Raw genomic sequence first — 20,296 nt, forward strand, 5'->3', positions numbered from 1 at the left:
CGCGTCCCCTATGTTAAACATAGGGGCGCGTCGCCGCTGCGTCGCCGCTGCGTCGCCGGCGCAACAGCGACGCACATTGGCGGAACGCCAATGTGAACGTAGCCTTACACAGTTCCATTGATGGAAAAATAAAGATTTTACTTATCTCGAAAAATGACAGAAATCAATTATTTTTTGGGTAAATTTTTCTTTACGGGATAATTGCACTGACCTCGAGAATCATATTTCCAGATCATTTTTGCTGCACAATGAACACTGTAAAAATAAAACCCCAAATTGCATTTTTTTCATCACTTCACCCCACTTGGATTTTGTTTGTAACATTTTTTTCCCAGTAAAATGAAAGATGTCTTTAAACCTACAACTTGTTCCACAAAAAAAAAGACCTAATATGGCTTTGTCAACAGAAAAAGTAATAAAGTTGTGCCTCTTGGTAAGAGGGGAGGGAAAAAACAAAAGTGCAAAAATTAAAAATCGCCCAGACGTTAAGGGGTTAAGGAGCTGCAAGCTTGTAAATGACTATTTACTGTAGACAAGCAGCTGGCAGAATCCTGGATAGGAGGCAACAAGAGGGTTAATAAGACCAATATATTGGTCGAGGTTTGTTAGGAATGATTACATTAGATGATCGGAACTAGTCATTCCCACCCTCCAATCCAGGAGGTACAGCTGTTTTAAAGGGGCAGTTGAGCTGTTTAATCCTGGTCTGGGAGTAGAGGTGCAAACACCTCTGGTATTTGGGTCTGTGCACAAGGCCGCAATCATGCTCGCAAGAATCTCGCACGAGTCTCGCATCCCAACACCCGGCACTGCTGCCAGCACTCGGGACCGGAGCGTTCGGCTGCATGTATTTTTATGTAGCTGAGCGCTCCTGTCCCGAGTGCCGGGTATTGAGATGCGAGACTCGTGCGAGTTTTTGGCACGTGTGATCCCGACCTAAAGGTGGAAACATATCTGAGGCCTAGTCTCTGTGTGATAGCGCCCCTATCTAGCCAAAGAAAACGTGTTGTCCCTGGTGAGGCTGGAGACTCCAAAGCTACCAAATTAGAATGTAAAAGTATAGGGTGCCTATATGAAGATTCCTGCTAGATTATTGTCATAATGAATAACAAAATGTTCAGGAGACAAAGTAGAGGAACTATGATTCCTTTGTTGCAGACTAAGGGTATGTTTCTATGGTCAGGATTACATCCAGATTCTGCGTACAATCGCAGCGTTCAACCTGCAGCTTCCAGATGTTACAGCATAGCGGAGGGGATTTTATGAAATCCCGTCTCCAATATGCGTGCGAACATGCATCCGGCGGCACTGCGTTTCCAGGCATGTGGCACGTCTTTTTAGAACACAGCATGTCTGTTTACCTCGCGGCGACACTCCGTCTCCGCAAAGTAAATAACAGGAACCTATGTATGGGGTGCGGAGATTCCGGATGTGTGCAATGAACACATCCGAAATCACCCCGCGTACAGAAGGGGGTGGCGTTGGGGGCAGAGCGGGGTTTCTGCTCCGTTCAAAGTGCCCACAATATGGCAAGTGGAGACGTACCCTTAAAGGACCAAGCTGCAGACTTTAATTCTGCCATTGCAGGAAGTGACAGCATCAGTATGGTCATCCGGTGTCATGAAGTCTTTAGCCAGACAAAGCATTATATATACTTCCCTCATCGTGTATCTATGTACCCCAGACCATGCAAAGAGGCTTGTTGGTGTCCCCCTGTCACCCGCACCTAAGACAAATGCACCCGCGGCTTCCACTACATGCGCCCCAGATCCAGCCCAATGCTGATATTTCTTCATCTATTCCTGTGTATACCATATGCTCCATAATTCTTAAAAACAGATATTTTTATATTTTCTTTTTTTTTTACAATTTTATTCTGGCAGCACCCTGATGAGAAAAGACTAGAAGGACTTTCCAAGCAGCTGGACTGGGATGTACGTAGTATTCAGCGCTGGTTTCGTCAGAGAAGGAATCAAGAAAAGCCGAGTACCCTGACACGATTCTGTGAGAGCATGTAAGTATCGGCATTTTCTATGATTATAGAGCTCCTCACTGTGATTCTAGTGGTGATTTCCAATATCATTTTATTTAGCGCATTTCTCCAAGAGGCGCACTTATTAGGGCTCATTTATATCAGGATATCTGTGAAAACTCATTAGCCGCTTTCTCACTTTGGTTGCTTGTAATTTAGAATTGTTCTATGTGTATGATGATGGGATTTAGTTCTTTTATGCACTGATCCTGCAGATAATCAGAGAACTAGTAGATTTACAATGTAAAGTATGGTGGAGGGACAGAACAACTGACTCGGCATCTTAGAAGACAAGATTAGTGATGAGCGAATATACTCGTTACTCGAGATTTCCTGAGCACGATCGGGGATCCTCCGAGTATTTTTTAGTGCTCGGAGATTTAGTTTTCCTCACCTCAGCTGAATGATTTACAGCTATTAGCCAGCATAAGTACATGTGGGGGTTCCCTAGCAACCAGGCAACCCCCACATGTACTTATGCTGGCTATTAAATGTAAATCATTCAGCTGCGGCAATAAAAACTAAATCTCTGAGCACTAAAAAATACTCGGAGGACCCCCGAGCGTGCTCGGGAAATCTCGAGTAACGAGTATATTCGCTCATCACTAGACAAGAGTAGTGATGAGCAAACATGCTCGGATAAGGCGTTACCTGATCATATTTGGGTGCTAACTGAGCGACTTCGGCGTGCTCGAAAAATATAATTGATTTCCTGCGGTTGCATGTCTTGCGGCTATTAGACTAAAAAAGACGAGGCCATATCTCAGGAATGGAAAAGAGCAGGAACAAAAGCTGGATTGAGAAGAACAGAGGCATTTACACCAGGCAAACATTTCATATTTATACCAAGTGACAATTCTGCTTTAAAAATTAACCCCTTTACCTTCAAGACACTCTCTGTTTTTTTGTTTTTTTCGTTTTTCGCTCCCCTTCTACCCGGAGCCATAACATTTTTTTATTTTTCAGTAAATATGACCGTTTGAGGGCTTTTTTTTTTTTGCGGGATGAGTTGTACTTTTGAACAATAATTGATTTTACCATATAGTGTACTGTAAAACGGGAAACAAATTCCAAGTGCGGTGAAATTGCAGAAAAGTGCAATTACACAATTGTTTTTTTTTTTTACCTAAATGCTCAAACTGACCTGCCATTATGATTCTCCAGGTCATTACGAGTCCATAGACACCAAACTTGTAGAGTATAGGTTCTTTTTTATTGAAGTGGCGAAAAGAAAATCCAAAATCTGTTAAAGAAAAAAAAATGGTGCCATTTTCCAAGACCTGTAGTAACTCTATTTTTTGGGATCTGGGGCTGGGTAAGGGCTTATTTTTGGCGCTCCAAGCTGATATATTTATCAATACCATTTTGGGGTAGATACGATCTTTTGATCACATGTTATCGCTTTTTATTGCAATGCTGCGGCAATCAAAAACCGTAATTCTGATTTGCATTTTTTTTTCTCATTACGACGTTTACTAATCAGATTAATTATTTTTGTATTTTGATAGATTGAGCATTTCTGAACGCAACGATACCAAATATGTGTGGGGTTTTTTATATTGTTTTATTTTGAATAGGGAAAAAGGGGGTGTTTTGAACTTTTATATATTTAGAAAAAAAAAAACTTTTTACACTTTTTACTTGCTTCAGTTTTTTTTACTTGCTTAGGAGACTTGAAGCTTTGATCTCCTGATTGCTTGTGCTTCAGCCCTGCTATATGTTGCAGAATTGATCATCTTCTATGAACACCAGCCACTAGGCGGCGCTCATAGCAATCAGTAATGACAACCACAGTGCTCTCCTGCAGATCCCGTGTTGTCATGCCAATCCATTTATGCCACACCATCATGTGACACAGGTGACGATGGGCGGAGTTAGTGACACGCTTCCAGCACAATCATTCTTAATGCCGTTGTCAGAGACTGTTAACATGTTAACAGCCGCGGGTGGATCGTGATTCCACCTGCAGCTGTTAGGGCCAAATGTCAGTTCATCAAATCAGCTGTCATGTGCCAGTAAAGATGCGGGCTCCGGTGCTGAGCCCGAATCAAAGAGGGAGACACAGCATATGACGCATACATATGTCATATGTAGTGAAGGGGTTAGAACCCTCCATGCTGCTTGACTTTATTGTGGAGCTATCAGCCCCGACTGAGGTTGCCTGGTGTCCGTGTGCAATTCATATCTTGCGGTCTGATATATTCTCTTTGGTCCTCTAAAGGCAGAACTCAAGCTTTAAATAAAAATCATATTCCTCTTTCTGTGCTTGGGCCAGGCCCATTTTAATTAAATTAAAGGATAGAGGTTTTTGCCGTGTGCTGCCAGTGCACGGAAGCAGTCAGTCAATTTTAATGTGAAATTACTAATTGGTTTTGAGCATCAAGTAGAACCATATTATTAAAAGCAGATGGCATGTCCACTTTTATGGCGTATTTTCTGTGATGGACCACATTGTTAATTAAATAACATGACATGCCATTGATATAATAGCCTGCCTTTATTGGGCCATACTGGCAGATCAGATGTGCAGTCGGAGTCTCTGCTAAGTGGAGCATCCGCAGTGTCCACAAAGTTAAAATTAATCATCCATAGCATGATTGCAGGGGGCAGTCAATAAAAGGAATCTGTCAGTAAGATCAGTGCCCCAAACAGCATGTATGGACATGCAGATCTATGAAAGCTAAATCCATGAAGACTTTTATAACTTCTATCTGTTGCTGCATTCCAGAGCAATTAGCATTTTAATTTCTATGCAATTTAGGTGTTAAGTGCTCTGGGGGCACGACAAAGCACTTAATATAAGCCTCTGTCTCTCGAGATTGTTTACTTACCCAGCACCAATCTTTTTAGCTTGGCAAGGGAAAATCAGATAGTAAGCTATCAATCAAACTAAAGAGGCTGGCGCTGTGAAAACGGTATCAACGAGTCCTCTACAACTTGATCTTAATAGATGTTGAAATAAATATCCAATCCGCAAATCACTTCTTTTAATAATTATGTTATTGTTAAGGCACAAACAATAATTTGGCCAACAGCTATCTCTCCTCACTCCTCCATACACAGGAACGCCCGGCTTAGCCAAAAGTTGCTGTATTCTCTATGATAAAACCTCTACAAGACTCCTCTGGCTGAGACTTATTTCTCAGATAGCTAAAGGATTGGCCTTTGGAAATCGAACTTGCTGGATTCTTTTCTTCCTTTGCATCAATTATTAAGGAAAAATAAGGAGGCCCTCAAATAAATTAGTTTGTTGGCCAATATCGGCAGATTTGACTGACCTTAGCCTAATGTGTGTGTGGGGGCCTTTACTACTCAAAAATCACTGCACTATCTGCTAGGTCTTTTCCTACTGCCTAATTTACTGTCCACTGCCTGTTGTCAAGTGTGATCCATCTCCAGCAGCAGAAAAGCTGATATGGATTATAGGATTTGGGGTGACTTTTTGTCTGCTTTGCTGTCTGTCATTGTAGATAAAAGTATAACACAGAGGAGGATTTTCAGTAAGAAGCCAATAAGAAGCCAACGGATAATGGCAGTGACAATGCATGACACAGAGTGAAGGAAAGGCATTTCTAGCACATACAATGCTGGCAGGGTACAATAGCCTGAGGATTTGTACCATTCATGAACATAGAGGTAGAAAACCATGGCACTCAATATGCCATTCAAAGGAAAAGTGCTTTATTAGGAGATAACCATGTGGCAGAGATCCATAATATTATTATCAGCCAATGTTTGGGTCCATCCATGACCCTTTTAAAGGCTTGTGTCCTGGGGCATCTCCATTAGACAGCTACAATAAACAGTGACACCACAGGACAGAAACCATAAAAGTAGGTCCGGCATGGACCAAAACATTTGCAGCCAATAATGTTATGGACCTTTGCAACAGGCAGATCTCCCAATAAAGCACGATTGTCTTCTACTGCATCTATCGATTCTCATGGTTTTCTACCTCTAATATTTCAGATTCACCTGAATGTGACTACTGGGCACGTGTGTGGCACAAATATCTATTGACACAGTATCACAATTTTTTTTTAACAAATTCATTAGTGATGAGCGCGAGTGCTCGTTAGTCGAGTTTCCCTAGGGTGCTCGGGAATTCATCGAATATCTCGGGTGCTCCAGTGACATGTTCAAGTCCTCGCGTCTGTTAGACAGCCACAAAACATGCGGGGATTACCTGACATACACAGACATTGTCTTGTGGCTGTCTAACAGCGGCCGCGGGACTCGAACATGCCCCTCAGGCACCCGCGATACTCGCTGCGTACTCGAGTAACAAGCACTTGCGCTCATCACTACTAGTCGTTTCGGCACACTCATCTAAGGATATGTTGAGCCAATAGGGAAGGTAAGGAAGGAAATATTGTGTTTTTCATTCAGAAATGAAGGGGGCGCTCTAAATGTTACGTCCATTATGCAGGGGGGGCGAAGTTTGGATCAATTTTTCCCGTCTTTATAGAAATAAATCGAATGCTGTTCTGAGTTGGGTTTCCTTAGCTGAAATCCTTCTTTACTGCTGCTCTTAGTCAAATATTACTCCTTTCTTCGGCTTTGACAGTTTTATATATTTTTTATAGAGAGACATAAATGCATTCTGAATGCGCAGCAGAGAAATTACATGCAAATGGTTAAAAGGCAATTATTTAAGTACAACAATTGTGCATCTTAAGTGGCGATACGGTGCAGTCATTTCTGTGCGTTTTATCATCTGAGAGGCAGCGAAGATTTGAGAAATTGGAGATAAGTGACTTCACATCAGAGCTGGATAAATCCCCTTGACTTTCAATGGAGCATGCAGTGAACAGCTAAACCGTGTGTCAAATGTCTGTTCAAGCAGAGACAGAGGCCTTATTAAATGGGCATTATATCAGAGCGGATGCTTAGGGGGAACGTTTCACAGAGAAATGAAAAGGCCGTGGTTTACTGCATGTAGCAAGCACTATCAATGGATTACAACACGGCTGAAAATAAATAGATTTTTTTTTTCCTGTGATTCAAGTTTAAAGGGATTTAATAATAATATATTTGATATTTAAAATGTAATTTTAAATATCAAACATTTATTATTTCAAATATTAAAGGGAACCTGGCAGCAGATTTTGCCGCTTTAAGATGCAGCCACTACCTTTCAGGGCTTATCTACAGCATTCTATAATTCTGTAGATAAGCCCCAGGTCCAACCTGCAAGTGAAGAAAAATGAGTTATATTATACTCACCTGGGGGCGGTCCAGTCCGGTCCAATGGGTGTCGCATGTCCGGGTCTGCTGCCTCTCATCTTCCTGCAACCCCACCCTCTTGCTTGCTTCATAGCTCCCAGGCATCGGCGCTCCTGCGCAGGCGTACTTCTCTGCCCTGTTGAGGGCAGAGTAAAGTACTGCAGCGCGCAGGCGCTGGACCTCTCTTGGGCGTGGAGAGGGGTGAATATTCATTTCACTTTAATAGCAAGCAGTGATATCCGCAAGCTGCATCTAACAGGGCTACCAGACCAGGGCCCCCAGCCCACACGGCCGCTATGGGGCCGTAAGTCAGGGGGGTCCGGCACCATAGATGCCGATACAGTTGAAAGCAACAATTGAAGAGCGAGCGTCAGGTGATACTCCCTCTCTCATCAGTCCCCTCTGCCTCTGGCACTGCGAGTGTGCAATGATGTCACTTCATCGCGTACCCACTGTGCAGTGCAGTGCAGTGCATCAGACAGCACTGTACGACAGAGAATCAGTGTGGGCGCGAGGAGGAGAGGTGAGTATTGTGTTTGTTTTTTATGTATATATCACTGAGTCCTGGTTGCAATATATTCTGGGGGGAGGCTGTATTATACCCTATGAGGGGAGGCGGCATTATATTTTGTGGGGGGGAGGCTGCATTATACCCTTTGAGGGGAGCTGCATTATATTCTGTGTGAGGGGGAGGCTGCATTATACCCTATCGGGGAGCTACATTATACCCTATGAGGGGAGGCTGCATTATATTCTGTGGCGGGGAGGCTGCATTATACCCTATGAAGGGGGCTGTATTATACCATATGAAGAGAGGCTGCATTATATTATGTGGGAGGGGATGCATTATACCCTATGAGGGGGCTGCATTATACCTTAGAAGGGGAGGCTACATTATATTCTGTGGCGAGGAGGCTGCATTATACCCTATGAGGGGGGCTGCATTATACCCTATAATGAGGCTACATTATATCCTATGAGGGGTCTACATTTTATTCTATGGGGGGCTGCATTATACATTATGAGGGGTTGCATTATACTATGAGGGGGCTACATTATATTCTGTGGGGAGCTGCATTGTACTTTATAAGGAGGTTATATTATACTCTATGAAGGGGATACATTATATTTCATGGGGGGCTGCATTATATTCTATTAGGGGGCTGCATTATATTCTATGAGGGGGCTGCATTATATTCTATGAGGGGCCCACATTTGGGGGCACAATTGGTGGTCTTGTATTTATTTCTATGTAGCTACATAGTGGGCCACAAGAATGGTTTTCTCTGGTGGACCCAAGGTGCTCCAGTCTGACGCTGGCAGGCACCGACACATATATCACACTGGATTCATTTTGAGCCAGATAACCCATCTCTTTACACTCGTTATTGGTTACATGACATGTCTATGGCTTTCTCTGACAGATAAGATTCTGATTGTCTAGTTTTGACCCAGGTTTGTTTTTTGTTTTTTTCCCTTCGTTTCCATTCTGCTGAGGCAATTATGGTGCTCCTCAGTACAATATAAGATCTTATATCTGTATAGAAGGTACAGAATAAAAATTACAAAACCCTTTAGATTCTGCTATGGGTGCGCTCACATCAGTGTTTAAACTCGGCAAATGTAGCATGAGAAAACCTCGTATTGCACTCACAACAATGTTATTCAATTAGGTAGTGCTCATATGTGAGTTTTTCCTCACCTGAAATTGGGGTGAGGAAAAATTCGCCGTATGCTGCGGATGACCACCTGAAATGAGCAAGACCGACAAATAAGTAAATGGGTGCGAGAAAAAAATTGCTCAGCACACAGACAGATTGCATAGGCTGTACGACTTTTACACAACCATCTCATAGGAAACCCAACATTTCATGAGCCAAGTTCAATAAATTCACAGCATGAACCATCAAAATACAATAGGTATATAGATAGAATTAAAGCAAAACAAATGGCATAGGGTCCTCCATATTTTTCTTAACCAGCTGGGGGAAAGCAAACAGCTATGGGCTGATGTTTATGGTCTGGAAATTGGGTAATAAACATGGAGCATCTCAGGATATTAGAATGAGCTCACAGCTGTCTGCTTAGACTTTATTGGTCATGAACAAGGTGGTGACCTCCCTAAAAAAATAATGTGAGGTCCGCCTATAATTACTTTATTAACCAGCAAAGGCTAGGCAGGCAGTTGCAGGCTCATAGTAATAGCCTAGGAAGGAGCCGTAGATATTTGCCCCCTCCCAGACTAAGAGCATCTCAAAGCCACCCAGAAATGGCACATCCATTAGATGCATTTATATACACTCTGGTCACCTTAATGACGTCAGCACTCAGCACTAAAGCTGCATTCAAACAGGCAGCTCAGTGTCTCCTGGATTCCAGGCTGAGTAGTTGCATTGTATGTGAACACACAGAAAAGCAACCAGATGTAGCTGAGTTGGACTTATCACGGGACAAATGGATTATTGGCGGACCTTTTGAGGATTACTTTTTTCTTTGGATATTAATAAATGGTTAAAAGAGGGTCAGGAAGTTTTTATTTCAAATAATATACTTTTTTCAATTAAAGGACTTTAATCTGTGTCTTTATTAACCCCTTCATGACCAAAGGTATTTACGTTTTTGCGCTTTTGTTTTTTGCTCACCTTCTTCCCTGAGCCATAACTTTTTTATTTTTGGGTCAATATGGCCATGTAAGGGCTTGTTTTTTGTGGGACAAGTTTTATTTTTGAATGGCATTATTGGATTTAACATATCATGTTAGGGAAAATGGGAAAACAATTCCAAGTGCGGTGAAATTGCAAAAAATTGCAATTCCACACTTCTTTTTTTTTTACCATGTTCACTAAATGCTAAAAATGACATGGCATTATGATTCTCCAGGTCACTAAGAGTTGATAGACACCTAGGTCTAGGTTATTTTTTTTATTTAAATGGTGAAAAAAAATCTAAAGTTTGTTAGAAAAGAATCATGTAGCGTCTCCATTTTTCGTTATTTGGGGCTGGGTGAGGGCTTATTTTTTGTGTGTTGAGCTGATGTTTTTATTGATACCATTGTGGTGTAGATACGATCTTTTGATTGCTTGTTACTGTATTTTATTGCAATGTAGCGTAAACCAAAAATAGCAATTCTGACGTTTTTAATTTTTTTCTCGTTATATTGTTTAGTGATCAGGTTAATTATTTTTAATATACAGTTAGGGCCAGAAATATTTGGACAGTGACACAATTTTCGCGAGTTGGGCTCTGCATGCCACCACATTGGATTTGAAATGAAACCTCTACAACAGAATTCAAGTGCAGATTGTAACGTTTAATTTGAAGGGTTGAACAAAAATATCTGATAGAAAATGTAGGAATTGTACACAATTCTTTACAAACACTCCACATTTTAGGAGGTCAAAAGTAATTGGACAAATAAACATAACCCAAACAAAATATTTTTATTTTCAATATTTTGTTGCAAATCCTTTGGAGGCAATCACTGCCTTAAGTCTGGAACCCATGGACATCACCAAACGCTGGGTTTCCTCCTTCTTAATGCTTTGCCAGGCCTTTACAGCCGCAGCCTTCAGGTCTTGCTTGTTTGTGGGTCTTTCCGTCTTAAGTCTGGATTTGAGCAAGTGAAATGCATGCTCAATTGGGTTTAGATCTGGAGATTGACTTGGCCATTGCAGAATGTTCCACTTTTTGGCACTCATGAACTCCTGGGTAGCTTTGGCTGTATGCTTGGGGTCATTGTCCATCTGTACTATGAAGCGCCGTCCAATCAACTTTGCAGCATTTGGCTGAATCTGGGCTGAAAGTATATCCCGGTACACTTCAGAATTCATGCGGCTACTCTTGTCTGCTCTTATGTCATCAATAAACACAAGTGACCCAGTGCCATTGAAAGCCATGCATGCCCATGCCATCACGTTGCCTCCACCATGTTTTACAGAGGATGTGGTGTGCCTTGGATCATGTGCCGTTCCCTTTCTTCTCCAAACTTTTTTCTTCCCATCATTCTGGTACAGGTTGATCTTTGTCTCATCTGTCCATAGAATACTTTTCCAGAACTGAGCTGGCTTCTTGAGGTGTTTTTCTGCAAATTTAACTCTGGCCTGTCTATTTTTGGTATTGATGAATGGTTTGCATCTAGATGTGAACCCTTTGTATTTACTGTCACGGAGTTTTCTCTTTACTGTTGACTTAGAGACAGATACACCTACTTCACTGAGAGTGTTCTGGACTTCAGTTGATGTTGTGAACGGGTTCTTCTTCACCAAATTAAGTATGCGGCGATCATCCACCACTGTTGTCATCCGTGGACGCCCAGGCCTTTTTGAGTTCCCAAGCTCACCAGTCAATTCCTTTTTTCTCAGAATGTACCCAACTGTTGATTTTGCTACTCCAAGCATGTCTGCTATCTCTCTGATGGATTTTTTCTTTTTTTTCAGCCTCAGGATGTTCTGCTTCACCTCAATTGAGAGTTCCTTTGACCGCATGTTGTCTGCTCACAGCAACAGCTTCCAAATGCAAAACCACACACCTGGAATCCACCCCTGACCTTTTAACTACTTCATTGATTACAGGTTAACGAGGGAGACGCCTTCAGAGTTAATTGCAGCCCTTAGAGTCCATTGTCCAATTACTTTTGGTCCCTTGAAAAAGAGGACGCTATGCATTACAGAGCTATGATTCCTAAACCCTTTCTCCGATTTGGATGTGGAAACTATCATATTGCAGCTGGGAGTGTGCACTTTCAGCCCATATTACATATATAATTTTATTTCTGAACATGTTTTTGTAAACAGCTAAAATAACAAAACTTGTGTCACTGTCCAAATATTTCTGGCCCTAACTGTAGATAGATCGGGCAATTCTGAACACGGCGATACCAAATATGTGTACGGTATATTTGATTTTTTTATTGTTTTATTTTGAATGGGGGTGGCGCTCATAGCAATCCAGCAGTGACAATCATAGAGGTCTGCTTCAGACCTCTGGTTGTCATGCCGACCCATTGGTGACCGGCCATCATGTGACGGGTTCAACGATGGGCAGGATTAGTAACACGCTTCCGGTAAGCGCGAGTTAAATGCTGCTATTAGAAATTGACAGCGACATTTAACTAGTTAACAGCCGCATGTGGATCGTGATTCCATACATGGCTGTTGCGAGCACATGTCAGCTGTATATATCATCTGACTGGAGAAGTGCGGGCTCAGCCCCAGAGCATCAAACAGGGGAAGACTGACATCGGCGTACTTTTATGCCAATGTCGGAATGGGTTAAATTTGACTATTGGGTTAGTAATGGGGGTGTCTTATAGACGTCTCTCCTTTACTACCTTTGGGCTTGATGTCAGCGAAACAACAGCTAAAATAAACCCCACCACTATTACCCCCATTTGCTACCGCACCAGGCAAGTGGGAAGAGCAGAGGATAAGCACCAGAATTGCCGCATCTAATGGATGAAGGCTGATGTTCTTAGTCTGGGAGGGGGCCAATTTTCATGGCCCCTTCCTAGGCTATTATCTGTCTGCCTAGCCTTTGCTGGTTTTTAATTATTGGGGGTACTCCATGTCATTTTTTGGCTGGGCACCCCTTGTTAATAATCAATAAAGGCTAAGTAAACAGCTGTGAGCTGATATTAATAGCCTGGGAAGCTTCATGTTTATTGCCTCCTTTACAGACTACAAATATCAACCCCCAGCTGTCAGCTTTCCCTCAGCTGGTTAAGAAAATATTGGGACCCCACGCCATATTTTTTCTCTTATCTATTTATTTATTAGCTAAATACATGTACAGTAAGCTACACACACTGCACTGATTATATACCTCAATATCTATCCATCTACCTATATCTGTATGTAAGATCTTTTTTTTACTAAACTATCTTGAATTGACATAGAGAATTGCTGCATGTAAAAGATGATGTTAAAAACGTATTCAATACGTATTGCATACGCATGTCATATGGATGCTAGGTGAGAAAAAAAATGCATGACACTCGCCTGACACTCTCCAACTTTTCAGGCTTATATATGCTGATGTGAGAGTACTCTAAACAGAACAATGAGCACCAAGTCGGATGTGCGCTTCCACTGAGCTGACAAATTGTTATGAAAACATATTGTTTTATTGGCAAAACATCTATTTTGTACAGAGACTCAGTGAATAATAATTCCTCTTTTATCATTGCTGAGTTTTTCACATTTATATTTTGTTTTTCAGAAATTGATAATTTGCTTTATGATGCATTACTCTTAATAAGTAAGATTAGAAAACCTATCACTTTTCATCGCAGGGTGTTTTATATTGAAATGCTTTTGCAGTCATTTAGTGCTTTAAAGTACCCTGTAGCTTCAATATATTAATGCTACTTATGTTAATTCACAGTATCATTTCAGGATGGGAAATGACTTATCTTTGTAAAATTATTCCAGTTTTATTACTTTTTCAAATGAAGATAAAATGCTGCTGTATGTCATCTTTTCATCTACAGGCCTTACTACTGCAAATAAAGACTAATATACATGCTTCTGATTTGGTCTGATTTACAGATAATTTAGGCAATACATGAATAAATAGAGTAGGCAAATATAATTTGTATCTATTTCTCTAGCGATATGTCTATATCTGTCTATCTGCCTATCTATCTAGAGCAAAAAAGGCAGCACTCTAGCAATTCTACTATAGATTTTAGGTCCCAAAATAGCCTTTGCCTTGACTTTTTAACTCCTGTACAGAGATCTATTCTTGCACAGGGACCCTAGGTTGAGTCAGCAGAGTAGCTGTTAGCTGATGAAGCAGGCTGGCATGAAAGTCAGGTTACCAAGCCAGCATCATGAGGAACAGCAATAGAATCAACACACAAAAGAATGGTCACAAATACAGTCTGAGCTCAAACAGCCTAAACAAGATGTAATATTAACTAGCGCCTGGCAAGTCCCAACAGTAAGCTTGGAGAGTTAGTATTAAGTGGTGTTGTCCCATAAGTTACAGAAGGAAGCTGCTAGACCGATTGTCACTATAGGCCTCAGTAAAACATGCCTCTCTGGCTGGACAGAGACTTTGCTGCCCAGAGCTTATGGTAATGACACCACATCCACCACAACATGAATATAGCAATGTCTGGTGGTAGAAACAAGTCACAGGAGCAGGTTCAGGAGGAACTATCCCCCTAATCCCCTCTGTCTCCCAGTCTCTCCCGGGATCCCCATCCCATTCTCTCCTTCTCTCTACTTTACCCCTCTATACCTCTCCCCCTCCATACCTTTCTCCTCTTATGTAGAGATGAGCGAATATTTAAATATTCGGTTTGTCTCACGATCGTCGAACTTACAATATTCACATTCGCCGATTTAATCGCCGATTATAGCCGAACATTCACAGCATGGTGTTTCTTATGCTGTGTGACAGCGTGGGAAACACCGACGTAGCGCTTCCTCCAGTCAGAGTGCATCGGTTCCCACGCTGTCAGAACACACAGCTGTGATCAGAGGTATAAAGTTTACTTCCGGTCACTGGTGTCAGCTGATGGGACTACAGCTCCCATCAGCTGACACCTGCTGCCGCTAATAACAGTGAGAGCAGGAGCAGCGGATGGGAGTATTCATCAGCCGCTCCTGCACTGTAAATAAATAATTAAAAAAAACCCTGCATAGATTCCCTTATATTTTTGATAACCAGCCAGGCAAAACTCATAGCTAGGGGCTGCAACCCTCGGCTGTCAGCTTCAGCAAGGCTGGTTATTAAGAATAGAGGGGTACCCACGCCTTATTTTTTATTATTTTTGACAACCAGAAAAAATATATACAAATTATGTATACACCCGCGCTACGTCCTACGTTGCTATAAGTAAAAACGCCATTGATGTGAGATTTACCTGCTCAGTGGGATGAGGTGCTCAAATTGCTCAAATGGGAACGTGAATAAGATCGAAGGTAGTGAGTATGCTTTCTAAAAAAGAGACAAGAATAAGTATTAAATATATGTTCAGATGTTGTGCTTGGGTACGTATATATATATATACACACAAATGAATAACGTTGTTATATGGTGAAAGGCTGAATCGCCCATTCCAGGATAACTTTTGCGTGGAGATATGTACTCTAGAGTGGATGTATATCTGAAAAGAGAGGGATCTATATATATTTTATAAATATATGTGCATAAAATAATAATCACAAAGCCCCTGAGGGTGGCAGGGCTGTATATTGCTTTGTACCTGTTTTTCAAAAAAGTATAGGCGTAAGCAGATTCCACAAATAGTGAGCTGCTTTTATACCTATATCTTGCGACAGAATCGGTTTGGGCAGAGTCCAGAAATCACAAGTCACGACGGAATAATAATAAAATAATAGTGCATAGCGCAAGACTACTTAGCTGTCCTGTTTCCATTGAGGTCTTGACAGCTGTATAATGCAATCTTCTGCGCTCGCTGTCCCGGCCGGTGACAGGCATGCGCGTAGTTGAGGATCTATGCCGGAAGTTGAGAAGGACCTTCGGGTCACATGATCGGCAGTGCTGCTCTTCAGAAGTACGGATTGTAGTGGGAGCCAATAGTCTTCGGCATGTATGTAAAATTGCCGCATGCTGTGATTGTCACCGAGGCTCAGCCGACACTAGCCAATGCAAGCCTATGGGTGCGATAAAAAAAAATCGCCCATCACTCGGATCATGCAAGTGGTGTCTGATTTTTACGCACTGATATCCTTTGAAAAGCCAGCAATTCATGTGCAGCATACAGTAAAATCACACTGGCAGGTTAGCATAGAATAGATATATACACATAGAGTACAAATTTATATATAGATGTTAGTGTCACACACACACACACACACACACACACACACGTGTGTGTATACATAAATATATATTACATAGATAGATAGATAGATAGATCTGCAACCGGGACCGAAACGTCACCACATGGGCCAATAAAGAGCACCTTACAACTGTCATGGAGTGCTGTTTCAACTTTTTTTGATTCTACTTACAAGGTTTGGTATATGCCTATGAGACTATGCACCCATTTTTTCTGTGCTGAATTCTTTTTAGATAGATAGATAGAAGAAAAGAATAAAATCCGGCAATTCCGCCTACAGTAAAATCACACTGACAGGTTACACTAGATTAGATTATTATTATTATTATTTATTATAGCGCCATTTATTCCATGGCGCTTTACATGTGAGGAGGGGTATACATAATAAAAACAAGTACAATAATCTTGAACAATACAAGTCACAACTGGTCCCAGGAGGAGAGAGGACTCTGCCCGCGAGGGCTCACAATCTACAAGGGATGGGTGAGGATACAGTAGGTGAGGATAGAGCTGGTCTTGCAGTGGTTTGGTCGATTGGTGTTTATTGCAGGTTGTAGGCTTGTCGGAAGAGGTGGATCTTCAGGTTCTTTTTGAAGATTTTGATGGTAGATGAGAGTCTGATATGTTGAGGTAGAGAGTTCCAGAGTAGGGGTGATGCACGAGAGAAATCTTGTATGCGATTGTGGGAAGAGGAGATGAGAGGAGAGTAGAGAAGGAGATCTTGTGAGGATCAGAGGTTGCGTGCAGGAAAGTACCGGGAGACAAGGTCACAGATGTATGGAGGAGCCAGTTTGTTGATGGCTTTGTATGTCATGGTTAGGCTTTTGTACTGGAGTCTCTGGGTAATGGGGAGCCAGTGAAGGGATTGACAGAGGGGAGAGGCTGGGGGAATAGCGGGGGGACAGGTGGATTAGTCGGGCAGCTGAGTTTAGAATAGATTGGAGGGGTGCAAGAGTGTTAGAGGGGAGGCCACAGAGCAGGGGGTTACAGTAGTCGAGGCGAGAGATGATGAGGGCATGGACTAGGGTTTTTTGCTGATTCTTGGTTTAGGAATGTACGGATTCGTGAAATATTTTTGAGTTGAAGGCGGAAGGAAGTGGAAAGGGCTTGGATATGCGGTTTTAAGGAGAGATCAGTGTCAAGGATTACCCCGAGACAGCGAGCTTGTGGGACTGGGGAGAGTGGGCAGCCATTTACTGTAATGGATAAGTTCGTTGGGGAGGTTGCGTGAGATGTGGGAAAGACAATGAATTCTGTTTTGTCCATGTTAAGTTTTAGAAATCTAGCGGAGAAGAAGGATGAAATAGTGGATAGAGATTGAGGAATTCTGGTTAGTAGGGTGGTGATATCTGGTCCAGATATGTAGATCTGTGTGTCGTCAGCATAGAGATGGTACTGAAAACCGTGAGATTCTATGAGCTGTCCCAGGCCAAAAGTGTAAATGGAGAAGAGCAGGGGCCCTCTAGAACTGAGCCTTGTGGGACTCCGACAGATAGGGGGCGAGGTGAGGAGGTGGTGTGTGAGTGGGAGACGCTGAATGTCCAGTCAGTTAGGTATGACGAGATCCAGGATAGGGCCAAGTCTGTGATGCCAAGAGATGAGAGGGTCCGCAGCAACAGGGAATGGCCACTGTGTCAAAGGCAGAGGACAGGTCCAGGAGGAGAAGGATAGAGTGGTGCCGCTTTCTCTTGGCGGTTAATAGGTCATTGGTGACCTAAGTTAGGGCAGTTTCAGTGGAGTGGTGTGACCGGAAGCCTGATTGTAAGCGGTCGAAGAGGGAGCAGGAAGATAGATGGGAGGACAGTTCAAGATGAACGTGTTGTTCCAGTAGCTTGGAGGCATAGGGGAGAAGTGATATAGGGCGATAGCTCGATACAGAGGATGGGTCAAGAGAGGGCTTTTTGAGGATAGGTGTGATTGAGGCATGTTTAAAGCTTGAGGGGAAAACACCAGTTGTTAGTGATAGGTTGAAGAGATGGGTTAGGGTTGGGATGAAGACTGTGGCGAGGTTTGGGATGAAGTGGGATGGCATCAGGTCAAGTGCACAGGTGGTGAGATGCGCTCTTGAGAGTAGAGTGGAGAGTCGATCTTCTGTAATGGTGGAGAAGTTGGTTTTGGAGGTGGAAGGCTGGGTAGTTGGGAGGAAGGGCTCTAAGGGTTGTCGACTAAAACTGTCTCTGATGTTCTCAATCTTCTGCTTGAAAAATGAGGCAAAGTCTTCAGCGGAGATAAGTGGGGAGGGAGGAGGTGCTGGGGGACGGAGGAGAGAGTTGAAGGTGTTGAATAACTGTTTAGGGTTGTGAGGCGGAGGATATGAGAGATGAGAAGTAGGTTTGTTTTGCTGTGGCGAGTGTGGTCTTGAAAGTAGTGAGGGACTGTTTATATGTGATGAAGTACTCAATGGAGTGGGATCTTTTCCATCTCTGCTCAGCAGCCCTAGAAGCTCGCCTCAGTTCTTTGATCAGGCTGGTTTGCCAGGGATGTCTGTTGATTTTGCAAGCTTTGGTATGTGTGAGAGGGGCAAGATATACCAAAGCTACAGCTATTGTGGTGTTATATAGAGCGGCAGCATCATCCGCATAGGGAACTTATGTCTGTGAGAGGGAGGAGGGATTCAGAGAGTGAGTGTAGATCTAGGTGTTTAAGATTTCTGCGAGGGTGTGCAATTTTGTGCTGTGGGGACTGTAGACAAGGAGTGGAGAGGGAAGATAATGTGAGTAGATTGTGGTCAGAAAGAGGAAGAGGAGAGTTAGAGAGGTTAGATAGGGAGCAGAGGCGGGTGAAGATGAGGTCCAGTGTGTGACCATCTTTGTGAGTGGCTGCAGAAGACCATTGAGTGAAGCCGAAGGGGGAAGTGAGAGTTAGAAGTTTAGTGGCAGCTGAGAGGGAAGTGTCAATGGGTATGTTGAAGTCGCCCATGATGATAGTGGGGATGTCTGCAGAAAGGAAATGAAGTAGCCAGGTGGTGAAGTGGTCAAAGAAGGGGGTGGCTGGCCCTGGGGGGCGGTAAATGACAGCTAGTTGGAGGTTGGAGGGGGAGTAGATGCGCACAGAGTGCACCTCAAAGAAGGGGAGGGTAACAGAGGCTGGCAGTGGGATTAGGGTGAAGGAGCAGTAATCTGACAGGAGAAAACCAACTCCTCCGCCATGCTTGCTGCTGGGGCGGGGTGTGTGAGAAAGGTGGATTCCACCATATGAAAGTGCAGCAGGAGAGGCTGTGTCAGAAGGGGTGAGCTAGATTTCGGTGATGGCGAGGAAGGAAAGTTTATTAGTAATAAAATAATCATGGATGTAGGAAAGCTTGTTGCAGACAGGGCGAGCGTTCCATAGAGCTCCTGTTAGTAGGACTGGGGAAGCGGGGGCTGGGTGAATGGGTATAAGGTTAGAGAGTTTTGGGAAATTTGTGATAGAGCGTGGATGGGAGGTAGAAATGACTGTGGGGATGTGGTGAGGAGGACCAGGATTTGAAGAGATATCACCAGCAGTGAGAAGCAGCAGAGAAAGTGTTAGCAGGTGGGAGCAGGAGAGGGCATGAGGTGGCTGTCTGTGCTTGGAGACAGAAGATTGTATGTTGAGGAACAGTTTTGAGGAGGAGGTGAGATGGATGGGGAGGATTGAGGAAGAGATGAATAGTTCCTTACCAGGAGTAGGGATTAGGGGAGTTAGCAGAAAGTGAAGAATTATAGGGGTGAGAGTGAAAACAAACATAAATATTTTTTACAGTGACTGTGCAGTTACCTTCAGTTCCCTTCTGGTTCAATTCTGGTTTTAATTCTACATAATCTTCACACTTCTAGGACACACTTATAGGAATGACACTGCAGACTAAAGTCATTGCAGACTTGAGCTATGCAATATATGTACAACTAAGCGCGTTCAGGTGTGAAGCAGAGAGGAGTGGTCTCTGTTCATCTTGGTCAGAGAATTAAGAGTGGACCAGATGCATACAATCAAGCCAAAGTGAACAAGGTCATAAATAACACTGGGGTAAGCTGAGGTTAGCTGAAAGGCATACCATGTGAACGCTAGGAGCAGAGGAAAGTCTGTGTAGAAAGTTGGGTGATAGATATAGAATGTATGTATATATGTATATATATATATACTCATAGAATACATAGATATATAGATGTCAGTGACACACACATATATATCTATATATATATATATACAGTGGGGCAAAAAAGTATTTAGTCAGTCAGCAATAGTGCAAGTTCCACCACTTAAAA

General features: G+C 42.7%; 1 protein-coding gene across 2 annotated transcripts in view; it reads left to right on the plus strand.

The window, feature by feature from the left end:
* CERS6 (ceramide synthase 6) overlaps nucleotides 1–20,296 on the plus strand; it is a 228,465-nt gene that overhangs the window by 72,061 nt on the left and 136,108 nt on the right. For both annotated transcript variants that reach the window (XM_069733079.1, XM_069733080.1), the window contains exon 3: nucleotides 1,884–2,014. In XM_069733079.1, coding sequence (XP_069589180.1) covers nucleotides 1,884–2,014 — 131 coding nt within the window. The remainder of the gene's footprint in view (nucleotides 1–1,883; nucleotides 2,015–20,296) is intronic.

Source organism: Ranitomeya imitator, chromosome 7 (genome assembly GCF_032444005.1).
Source record: "Ranitomeya imitator isolate aRanImi1 chromosome 7, aRanImi1.pri, whole genome shotgun sequence".
Lineage (NCBI taxonomy): Eukaryota > Metazoa > Chordata > Amphibia > Anura > Dendrobatidae > Ranitomeya > Ranitomeya imitator.